The sequence below is a fragment of the Eurypyga helias genome, unplaced genomic scaffold, assembly GCF_000690775.1.
Source record: "Eurypyga helias isolate BGI_N326 unplaced genomic scaffold, ASM69077v1 scaffold31370, whole genome shotgun sequence".
NCBI lineage: Eukaryota > Metazoa > Chordata > Aves > Eurypygiformes > Eurypygidae > Eurypyga > Eurypyga helias.
This window is the reverse complement of record NW_010228110.1, coordinates 1-12,438: the sequence shown is the minus strand read 5'-3', so window position 1 is coordinate 12,438 and position 12,438 is coordinate 1. Positions and strand designations below refer to the sequence as shown.

At 42.9% G+C, this 12,438-nt stretch overlaps 1 protein-coding gene across 1 annotated transcript; it reads right to left on the bottom strand.

The window, feature by feature from the left end:
• Positions 1-1,219: 1,219 nt before the first annotated feature.
• On the bottom strand, positions 1,220-12,428 carry LOC104514780 (transmembrane channel-like protein 7; the record flags this gene model as incomplete). The annotated part of the gene is given in 14 exon segments (XM_010158551.1): positions 1,220-1,375; positions 1,640-1,770; positions 2,191-2,374; positions 2,697-2,794; positions 3,309-3,426; positions 4,341-4,498; positions 5,913-6,083; positions 7,562-7,709; positions 8,299-8,444; positions 8,966-9,051; positions 9,245-9,357; positions 9,359-9,401; positions 9,665-9,813; positions 12,388-12,428. Coding segments are annotated over 14 exon segments (1,742 nt in total), but the record flags the coding sequence as incomplete, so codon positions are not given.
• Positions 12,429-12,438: the final 10 nt, after the last annotated feature.

The following is a 12,438-nucleotide window of genomic DNA, read 5'->3' as shown; positions in this document are numbered from 1 at the left end:
CTACAGGATGCAGAGGCACAGCCACATTCAGGTGTTGCAGGTTGTGACAGCCTGACAATCCTGACAGCCCCCTCTACCCTCAGTTCCTGCCCTGCTTTACGTGCATGCATGGGGCTTTGCTCCTTAGAAATTAAGCTTAATGAGGTTTCACTGGAGTAACTCTTTACTCCCACTGGGGTTTGTAACTATGGTAAGCAGCCACAGATCAGTATTGCAGCCTTTCATCAGAGCACATACCCCAGATGTAATCTGTGACCCAGATTATCTGCAGTGCATTAAATGACGAAGAACAGTAGCAGGAACTAGAATGGCAAAAATTACTATATAGATCATGTATTTTCTTTTCCAAATAATATGTAGTAGGGTAGCAGTGCAAGTCATCCTCCACTTCTTACGCAGGCTTTATGATAAAGAAAAAAATCAGAAAAGAGGACTTGGTATTTCCTGTGTATGCAATTACAGGTTCAGCTCAGAACACATAAAAGTGTCACGGAAGAAAGGCCTGGTGGAGTCTGAAATACACTGCATGACTTTCTACAACTTCTGTGCTGGAGAAACACCAGGTAACAAGGCTCCAAGATCTGAAAACAGTCAGGTTAAAATGAAATTTAAAAAATCATCTATTTAAACATAAGAAAAAAACCTTTTTACTGCAAGAGTGACCAAACACTGGGACAGGTTGCCCAGAGAGGTTGTGGAGTGCTTCATCGCCGGTGATACTCAAAACTTAACGGGACATGGTTCCTGAGCACCTGCTCCACTTGACCCTGTTCTGAACAGGAGCATTGGATTAGGTGATCTCTACATGTGACCTCCAACCTTACAAGTTCCATGATCCTATACTGAATTTTATCTTACAGAATTACTAGTCTGGGGGGTTGGTTTGTTGTTGGTTTGGTTGTTTTTTGGAGTTTTTCTTCCCCCTAAGGTTTGTGGATAGGATTTGTGATTACAGGTCTTCCAACGCTCATTTGCAGAATGATTCATTCACAGTTAACACTTTTGAAAAAGCCAAGTGTAGGACGTGCAAGAGGAAATGGAATAAAGCTCATGTCTCTGCCCCTGGGTTCACACTCATAAGAGCTGACGATTCATACGGACTTTGATGCTTCTGCATGCAGATGGAAAATGTGGTTTAACAGTTGTTTGGTATCAGTTCAGTAAAGAAGGAAACGACCCATGCGGGTGCGTGACTGAATCACGTCTCTACAGTACTCACCAAATGACGATAAACAAAGGCACTGCAAAGGCTTCTGATGCTATGCTGTAAAGGACCTGCTGCAGACCCGTTGGAAACCCAAGTATTGTATCTGGAACAACTGCCCATGAAGTGTTAAAACTCCTAAATGGTCCACATGCCTTGGAGGAGGGGATACTGTCAAAGAAGCCGAACAGAAAGGAGATGCTACACCAAAACGTAAAAGTAAAATAATTAACACAAGCCCAACACCATTTTGCCAATGGGTAAAAGTGTCCTTTAAATCTGTAATTTTTGTTTATATGAACGGAGTTATAATTTCATTTATTATACACTATATGTTTTATTCCAATGTACCATTCCAAAGCTGTGCACCTGTTTTTAGGGAACTGACAACCTCAGAACAAATGTTAACGTCACAGAAGTTGAACAGTCACTTACTGTGCTATGCTGATTCCCAGAGGAATAAAAGCCAAGACGAGCCCAATCAACAGCACCACCAAGAAGAAAAAATTGGAACTTGATGCTCTGACAGGCCTAGCTGAAGATTTACATGTATGTATCAAACTGATCTGAAGAGGGAAATTGAGCAAGACTGTTACCAGTACATCTATATACATATGCCCAAGTATACTTCCCCCACCAACTGAATTTTCCATTCTCAAACATGCCAATAAATAGATTATTGCAGAGAGGTGTTACAAACTAGCTTTATTACATAAGAAGATGTTATTAAAAAAGAGACAAATAATCAAAGAGGTAGTTATTAAAATGTTGATTTGCTTGATTTGAAAGTAGAATTCTACCTTCTCTTAAAATCTAACAAACCTATAGAAAATGGAATACCATTACCTCACTTCCAGAACACCACACCTTTGGGTGTTTTTAGGGTTTTGGATTTTTTAAAAATCAACTGCATATCTGTACTACCAAAAAAAAAAAATAAAAAGACAGATGTGCTCATTTGTGTTTGTTTATCACATGTTCATTACCTTTTTAATGTAAAAGATGATGAAGTATTTTATAGTTGCTATTGCGGGGAGAAGTGGTGAAAAGAAGGTTCCAATCCAGCAGATAGTCTGCCCATAAATGATTTCCAGGACATTGTCAGAAATTCCAAATTCCTGTAATCCACACCACTGAACTGGCTTGCAAGAGCAATGAGTAACTAACAACCTAAACCCAAAGAACTTCATTAGTTGTAAATAGAAATTACAGAGCTTAGCTGAAGTCTATCACATTTGGAACTCACAGATATTCAGTACTTAAGCATTAGACAACATAATAGAAAAATGTCTGAGGAAAAAAAAAGTCTCAAATATCAGAAACTACACAGCCATCTGAATAGCAAACAAATGCTCAAACCACCAGAAATATGTTTATGTTTTAAAATAAAACTGGTAATCTGGTTAGAAGTATGGGGAATTAATAACAGAAAAAAGAAAACGTGTTTCCCGTGTCATTTGCAAAAGAACGCTCAAAGGGCAGAGATACTTACTTTCTAGGAAAACCCATAAACAGGGTCACAGCAAGAATTATAATAAAATCAAATATCATCAGCTTATACATTTCTTGCCCAACTTCAGATTCCCAGCACTATAAAAACAAGTCAGGAAAAACATTAGGAGTCTAAATAACACCTGAAGGATACATCTGTCCACCACTAAAGCACCAAATGCCTCAGTCAGTTAACACCATAAAGTTCAAATTGTTTTAATTCCCATTTCTAAAATATTTAATTGTTTCAGAGCTTCCATGACAAACTTTGTTTCTCTGGCTGGGTTTTGTTTGTTTGCTGCTTGCTTGGTTTTTTGGGAGGTTTTGAGGGTTTTTTTGAGGAAAGACCATTGTCTTACTGGAGCAAAAGGCAGCAACACAAACTGTCTTCAGAACAGAGCTACCTCAAACAACCCTCACGGTAGTCAGAAAGTCTACGCTAATGATAATCTGCCACTGGACTAGTTCTACTCAGAGTTTTAGACACACACAAGATACACTGGTTTGCAGTGAGCAGTAAGAATCATCACCAGCTCTAACATGCTCTAGACAACGGAAAACAAATCTCTATTTGCAAGTTCAGATGATTAAAGACCAAGATAAATCTGCTTACAGGATAGAGTTCGTAATTGTATCCACAGGCCTTACACTTGTCGGTGGCACAGTAGGAGATCTGACTCCACAGCGAGAACAAGAGAACACCGATACTGGCCAACCGCACAAAGACACACCTGGAAGAAAGGCAAAACCCAATTCCAAACCTGCCCAAAAATGCCGTTCTAATACCTGGCTCAACTGGCACAGGAGTCCAAGGAATGCTTGAAACACGCAAGGGTCATACAGAGCTTTAATGGAATGGCCAGCTAGATAATAAGCACATTTCTTTCCTCAGTAGTGAATTAAATTGCTCTTCACCTTCCCTGCTTTAGGCTACAGTCCCTTGTTTCTTTTCTCAGTATTGTTCCTAGATCAGTCATTTCAGTTGCAGATCTTGGAGCCACAATGGGCTGCGGTTCTCTCAACTACAGTTTGAGGCCAGGTGACAACTCTGTGCAGCATTTCCCTCTCAAGTGCCTTCAGCCCTTCAGAGGCACTTCGCCAAATCAGAAAGCACAGGGGCTTGACAGAGTTCAGATGCTTCAACCCAGATCTTACTGCCTTTAAGCTGCCAAATTCCAGTTCTTCGTGCTTTCACCCTGAAGTATCTTTTATCCCAAATTTTAACTTCTGCCTTGCGCAAAGCCATGCTTCAGTCACTGCTGTACACACACATCTGCTCGTTCAAAGAACTGCTGCACGCAAGGCCGTGCGAATCCACAGCTCTGCAGCCGCAACTACTCTACTGACCATTTATTCAGGTTCCTGTAGATGTCCAGATCCCACAGCTAAATGGGACCGAGAGAAAAACTTGGACACTGAAATGACTGCACTATATGGTCATCAAAACAGGAGATTGTTTCCAGATTTAAAATTAAAGTTCCCAACTAAACGTAAGTCAAACAATGCCTGCTTGGCTTCCAGTGCCCAGGCCCTCCAGTGCAGAGTGTAACCTCTCTGCTTCTTGGTATTTCAGTATTTACAATACTTAAAATCCACTAAGAACAAGTTGTTGAAACATCCAAGGCCACAACAAAAACTTTTTTACCTCATGAGTGTCAGCTTGATTTCAAAGGCTGGTGAGTAATCTTCAAATCTGATCAGAAATGAGAAGATCTGAGGAGCAATGAAGTTGGCCAATGTGATCACAATGGAAGGCAAATACTGCACTAAGAGATTAGCTTGGTAGTTCATATTGCTGACATCCTGTCAAGACAGGAGAGGTGAGAGAAAGACAATACTCTGAAACATACCTTCCTGACATCCTGCTCTCTCCAGCTACCCACTAGCCTCTCTCGTCCAGGATTCAGGTAGCATCTTGCATTCTGTCTTCATCCTCCACCTATATCTGGAACTACAAGCATGACCACTTCTACCTATCTCTGCAGTCTGCTGTTACACACCCTTGCTTTCTCCTGCTCCCTTCACTAGTAACTCTCTCCCTACCTCCAGGTAGGAGTATTCTTGCACTTCCCCAAAACACCTGTTTGAAGAGGCTTATCTTGCCAAGGCTGCTCTCCGACTATGGTGTCTAGCCCAGCACTGAGGGTACCAGCTTTTTCATACATGACAAAGTGCAGACACTTCTCAAGTTATTCTCACTGGTACCAAGTAGCTCCCCTGACTTTCCTACTGTCTTAACAAGCTTCTCCACCTACTCATTCAGGCAAGGTCAAGATATCAACCCTTATACATGAAGCCCAGAGCAAGTGAAGCTGTTTTTCAACTTGTTCAGTGTCGTGCTATCCTCCTTCTCTGCCCTCAAACAATAAACCTGACACAAACACTTCTTTAGTTCCCATTTTCTTCTCTCACTGCAACTCTACCAGTTTACGGAAGGTAAGAGTTAGGTCCACCATGAGCACAACCTTCCCAACACACGACCAGTGCCCATCACATCATCAATGAACAGAGGGGAGAGAAGAAGTGTGGTCCTCATCCACATGGGACTAATTCAACCCTGGGGTCCTGCAGAGGAGTCAATTACTGTTGCAAAACAGTTGAAACTGTTGTCTGTTCTTGTTGCTCTGCTTCTGAACTGATATTCCCATTTGCTTGTCCTGCCAAAGGTGAACAACCCCACCCAACCTGATTCCGTCCACTAGAGATGCATGAACCTCTTCTTCTGCAAAGCGCTCCATGCTCAAAGCCTTCCTGGCTCCCCAAAGAGCTGTAACTCAAGCCAGAACACAGACCATAATTTTGACTCTCCCCGTCCCTTGCTGTTTATTTTTGCAGTTGAGCAGGGAACCAGATCAAGAAACTGATGATGATGAAGTTTGTTTTAACCACATCAGTTCTCTCTGCCAGTGCGCTGCCCAGACAACACATGCGCTCATAACAGCAGATCAGTGAGTTACATGGGAAGGGAAGCCAGGGCTGCCTCTCGTCACCTGCATTAGCTCCAAGGCACACGACTCCGAAGCCTCCGGATCAAAGGGAGGCATCTCGATCTTTCTCATTCTCTCCTACTAAACAAATTTTAGGTCTGTAGAAAGCGTTTTCATATTGCTTGCATGGAAGGAGCTATATTAAGTTACTTTACTCTTTCACAATAGTTCCTCTTGCTGTAATCACCGGCCCCGACTCAATCTGTCTTAACGTCACGTCTGACACTTACATTGGAGTTTTCTTGAGAGAAGACAGTTGCTCTGTAAATACAATAAAAGCATCCTGATAGAACTGCAATGACGATTATATTTATAAATATTCTCAGAGAGTAGATGCGTAGCTTTTCTTTCATTGTCCTGCCCTCTATTTTCCGCTTCTGTCTTTCTTCCTCCAAGTCTGTCTACAAACAAAAGAAAAAGGATGCGTAGTTTTCTGGTGCAGCATACAACACCCACCATCACCTCTTCTACCTCTGGGATGTGCAAATCCACAGCGTGTTCTAGGAGGGTCACTCCACTGCCTGCCCAAACACACAGAACTGGAAAGGCACAAACCTACCTTTTCATCGACACAAACAGGTCCATGCAGAATTGGAAGCCCCTGTGGCCTCAGCCTCCCCAGGCTGAGAGCCCTGTAGCCAAGGACAAGCGTCTCGTAATCCTCTTATCTCTACCGTATCAGTAACGCATCTCCTTGAGGACAGAAAGACAACTTGCCGGCTTATCATCAGAGACTGACCTCAGAGAGCTTGGTATTAAACTCCGAAATGGGTAAAGCAGCACACCCATCTCCTTAGTTCTGCAGCTAAGTAACCAGTCCTTACCAGTGCGGCCCAAGCCTCCTTCTCCTACTCTCTGTGAAGGAAAACTGGGGGTCGGCACAGACAGAACACAGCACAGCCTTGAGCAGATTGTCACATAAACTTGATATATTTTACCTTAGCTGATGTGAAAATACAGCACTGCCTGTGAAGGCAATTTAACCTGGGCAGGCCCACAGATCACCCAGGTATCTTCTGAGGACTTATTTCCATCAGACAGTAATATTAAAGGGGCAAGTTCTTCTAAGGTATGAGTTCTAGAGGCAGAAGTGTAGAAAGCAGATGAGGCTCTGGTCATATGATGAAAAAAGATGTCAGTGAACTTTAATAAAGCTGAAAGCAACTCACAGTAGTTTATGAAATCTGTAACTACTGTTTTATGGTCTGAAGTGGAAGTATCTTTTCCAAGGTGATTCTTTCACTACGCAAATCTCTGCTTCCAGTGTACAGAGAGAAAAAAAAAGTTACTGGTTTCACAAAAAAAAGCCTTTCAGATTCACATGTCCCAAATCTTAAAGTTCTCCAAAAAAAGAATCAGCTGCATCTGCATTTTGAACGTGCATGTGTGTCAGAGTCAAAAACTTTCAATATCCTCTTACTGCAACAATGCCCTCAAATTGTATGAAGAGTACCACCTGAATTTTATTCCTCTCCAAACTACTGCCTACCACACGGCAGACTTTTAACACAGAATACTCAAACTGATTCCCAACAGTACAAAGGTTTTGTCCACAGTTAGGAATAGCTTTTCCTCTTGGATTATGTAGCAAATAACACAGGAAGCAGGACTGCAGCATGAGGAAGAGGCAGATAAGACAAGCAGCTAAGGGCTGGCTTCAGTCCCCAGCGGATCAGGGAAGGGCCATCAACATCATGCTAATCCTTCTCACGTTGCACCACAATTCTTGCTACCTAGAAAGCAAGAGGATGTGGGTTGCCCTGCCCCCAGTATAAAGTACCTGAATCCTTATTCCATGGCCTGCAAAATTATACACCTCTCTTTTTTAACCATCTAAGCTATATGAAACCATAATCATAGAAAAACTGAAGTTACTCACCTGGAGCTCATATTGCAAGCTGCAATGTTTCAGTTGTGCAGCATTTGGATCTGTAATGCAGAAGTCCCAGCCTGCAAAGACCTTGTTGCAGTAACTCTGAAACTGATTTTCATCATGCACCAAGTTCTGCTTAAATCCTTCCACAGACCTAGAGAAAAACGCAACTTTACTTCATTCAGAAAAAACCCCATATTTTGTCCATGGACAAAGAAGCAAAAATCCACACCTCAAGCAACCTGGTTCATCAAAGACTAAATGACACCCCCCACTCACGAGCAAACTCTGGGAAAGCCTCTGGGAGGCTTTCAGTGTGAGGTTCTGCAGCAACCCAAGTCAGCTGAAGCCATGACTGACAGCAGCTACTTCCCTCTGTGCTTAGCCACAGCCACACCTTCTCACTCTTCCAGGGCTTCTCTGGTACTGCAAAGAGCTGGCAGAAAAAGACAACCAAAACACCCAAAAGATAATCCTCCAACAACGACTGTATGTTTGAGGGACTTTTATTTATACGTATATCTACATATGTAAAACTAATACTTCAAATGTATTTATTTTTGTTTATTTTGCTAGCTCAGTTTCCCAAAGATAGACAACGGGTACTGTGGCACCGCTTCCTCAAGCAAAAGATTCTCCATTTCCATGTAAAACAGTTCTAGAATGCAGCATGCTCCCTGCAAGCAAGGATGCAATGCAAACTGTGCAAAAGGCAGCAGTAAGTGACTCACCAACATCTTTACCTTTTTATTATCCAGAGGAGGCTTAATGCAAGGTAGGCAAATGTAGCCAGCAGATACGCTAGTGGCAGGTTGTACCTCAGGACCCTGAGCTGCACAGCATCTACCATGTAATAGCCATAAAACAAACTTGTCACTTCAAGAAACCCCTGTGAAAACATGAAGTTTAAATAGAATTTGTAACAATAGCAGCACCTGCTCAGTTAAATCCAACATGGTATTAAGCAACCATTTTGTAAATTTAAAATTACTACTGTGGCCCTCAGCAAGCTACAAGCGTCTGTAGCTTCTAAATACTGCCACTGCCTCTACCAAACTGCGATACAGACACTCGGTGTCTAAAATCCACCCCCCCAGTCACAAAGCTCTATGACTAGAACACTGACCCTACACAGAGAGCACAATAGGCAGTATGCTCCAGAAAACAGGACGTCCAGCAGCTGGGGAGGAGAGGCACAGGCTGTGTGGGCCAACCAGGCCGTGTGGACGCTCAGTAAAAGCCAGTTTGAAAACTCCCCACAGATAAAGGATGAAGGCCAACTTTACCCCAGCGATGCATACACCTTATGTTTCAAAATCATCAAAGCTTCATTCCCTGAGCAAAACGTTTTCACATTTTACGTGTTATGTGAGACACAGAAACTTAATAAAAAAATATCTAATTACTTACAGTGCCACTGAGCAAATCTTTGAGGTAAGTATAGAAGTAAACAAGTCCCTTATTACCACTAGGTTCATAAACTGTGCAGTGAGGCTCTGTCAAAAGAAAGGCTGGAAAAGTCACTCAAAAGGCAATGCCCATTAAACTGCAAGATCAAGTTAATTCAAACATGGCAAGTTCTTACCAAAAAAAAAAAAAAAAAGCGCATTTCTTTATCCTGGGATGTGGAGGAGAAGGTGACAGAAAGGGAGAATCTTACAAACAACAGTACATAGAGAGAACACTTACCTATGTTCTTTGGAGGAATTTTAGCAAAGCTACTGTTGAATATTCCATATTTATAAATGATGCTGGGAAGGATAACAGAACTGAACATCAGGAGAAAAATTATGAAATTCATTTTTTTGGAAGGAGAAATAGGACTGGATGCCAGTACCAAATTTCCCTGGGAATAAAAGAAACATGTGCCAATAATTAAGACATTAAAAATCATTGAAAACACAGAATAAGCAGATTATAATTTCAGTTATATCAACTGAAGACACATGACTAAAGCCAGTTTTAAGTACTGCAGGCTTTTAGCAATATAACTGAAATGGAAATAAAACTTTCTAATAATCTTCTCCAATGCATTTCCTTCCACCCCATCATGGATTTTACACCAGCAGTACTAAGGGAAGCAGGTAACTTCTTGAAGACCAAAAATACCTTCTATGCTGTGAATATCATGTCTCCAAAGCTCCAGGTAAGATGACAACTCCTTGACTTCACTAAGAACTTTTTTCAGTGATTTACTGTTAGTTCTTTTCCACTGCTCCCATCCAGATAAATATTTTATATCAGCCTGCTGACGGTCCCTAAGAATGAAGAATTAGGGTTATGGAGCACAAGAAATACTTGTTCAGCACATGCAACAGGGCCTAGCAGAATGGAGCCTGCTTGCTGCCTTCAGAGGGCTGGCACAGTGCTAGAAGTCGGAGTAACACACGCTACCTGTTCTTCCTGGTAACCACGACCCCAAGTTAATGCTAACATACCGAGTCCTCTCGCAGAACACACTTGCCTCTCTTGGAGGAAAAAAAATATCCCCTTGATGATAGAACAAAACAGAAATGACATGTGGCTGAACCTGGGATCTCAGGGAAGTTGCCATTAATGGTTTCATGTTTACAAATGGCTGGAAGAGAAGATTCTTTCCTTAAAGCTTCTGACCAGAGCATCTTCACCAAGGGGCTCTCAAAAAAATTCTCAAAAATATTTAGCTTTCCTCTTTTAATGTTATAAATAGAGCTGTTCAGAATAGATATTCTTTTTTTGTAGAAAATTCACAGATCTCCAAATCAGGATGTCAAAATACGTTGAGGGGAAAAAAAACACAAAAAAAACCCACAACCACCAAAAGCTATAAGGAGACTTAAATATTTCATCTGGATATTATAATTTCAACTTTTACATCCCATTCTAGTACATAACAGAAAACAAATGTTATTAAAATTTTTCACCTTTAATTATGCAGTTCTTACAGCAGTTTGAAAAATACACTGTAAAGTGCCAACTCAATGAATGTGAGAAAGTATTTGCCAACATGTGGGGGGTGTGCCATTCTAACAACAGGCTGTAAGTAAACACCCAGGATGTGCCACAACCCGTTTGTAATTTTTCATCAATTCTCACTTACAGATTTTCATACCACATGCATACATTTGCGTTTTAAAAACTGCTGTATGGTCAATGACAGCAACAAGGAGAATTATGAGTGGCTTAGCTGCATCTAGGTTTTTTTTAAGAAACCTTAACACCAGACAAAACTTCCCAGAAATGCAGCTTCAGGCCTGCCGGCGGGTAGCAAACACCAGCCCAGCCTCTGATGCCGCTGAGGAGGGACAGCAGACCAGCACCCATGATGACACTGTGCTGGAGTAGAAGACAAAGGTTTCAGTTTTAAAAGCCTTTGTACACAACCGTCCCGAAGCGTGTAAGTGGCTCACTGCCACACCATGCCACTGCCATGCGTGCTGACAAAGTTTCCACATCCTTCTCAGCTGACAGTAAAATCACCGTTTTGACAGGAAGCTGAATTCAACCCTCCATGCAACAGTCAGGCGAGCAGCAGACAACCTCATCTGTCAGTGCACACAGAGGTACTCTCAGATGTCATTCTGAGGGAAGCGCTGGCTGCAGCGTGCCAGGTTTTAAACACTCTGCAGAACCATCCGGTCTGCGCTTTAAACAGAGGTGTGGGCTGCGTATTCATCTGTGCGACAGCAGCTGAGCATTCGGCTTTCAGGACGTTTCTATGCAGTGTTTTGTGTTGGCAGCTGCCACGCAACACACAGATGACCGACCCGCAGGAGTGCCAAGAAGCCCCACCAGAATCTCTCAGCGCCAGAATGTGTAAACAAGCTTGGGATGTTCAGGCTCCATTCCTAACACGCACCATGGCCATGGACCTGCAGTGCTGTCTCCTTGAACTGAGCTTTAGGTACCCAACTTCTAATAAAAATTTTTAAAAATCAATGTATCAAGCACTTTACCATGACCTAAATTATCTGCTGTTCCTTGTGTACAGGCTGTAGGGTTTCACTCCAGGGCCAGGCTGTAACTCATTTCCCACTGCTCTTGCAAGCGAGAGCTCTTGTTCTCTGTGCAGCACCAGGCATTAATTGTACTTTCACCTCTTGCCTGGTTCATAACCACAAAGTACCTGACCTAAGGGTGCAGCTGTTTCCTGACAATGTCCAAACTCTACCCGCCCTCCTCGAAAGAGCTTTCAGCCTGGCAGTAAGACAGGAGACAGCAAGCAGAGAAACACAGGCGGGGCAAAGCAAGCCCTCTGCAATGCCCTCCCTGCTGGGGGTTACCGCCCGAGGGGCAGGAACTGCTCACAGCTCACATCAGCAATTGAAAAAGGGATATGGAGGGTAAGAAAGAAAAAAAAAAATAGAGAGAGAAGAAATGGTCTTGGAAACCTTCTTTCCACCTGCAATGAGCCACACCAGAGAGAACGCTGTGTTTTGGAAAAACTGCTGGGAAGACTCAAGGCCAGCAGCACTCACATAGCACAGGGGGGTTACTGATCACAGATAACCCACAGCGACCCGTAAAAACACAAGGCCCTGAGGCGAAAGCAAAGCAAGCCAGCCAGAAACTGCTGCGCTCGGCTGCTGCAGGTAATTCCCAGTTCTGACTAACACCTTCCGATTCAACCTATTCCTCCCCCAGTCTGGTACTCCGCCGCGCCACCCAAGAGCCCCCGGCCACACTCCTGCGGCTGGAGGCGCCCCAGGGAAACTGCCACACTGGCTGGTGCACCGGGAAACTTCTTGTCCAAGCCACGGGGTGAAACAGATGAACCGCATTCTGCTTCAGCCTTCCAGTGCACCCGTGTTTTGTTAGGAAAGGTATTTTAAAAAAAAAAGCGTGAAGAGTACCGTATTTTCCTCTTTTCAGCGATACTCCAGGGGTATTCTCTCGCAGGCCGA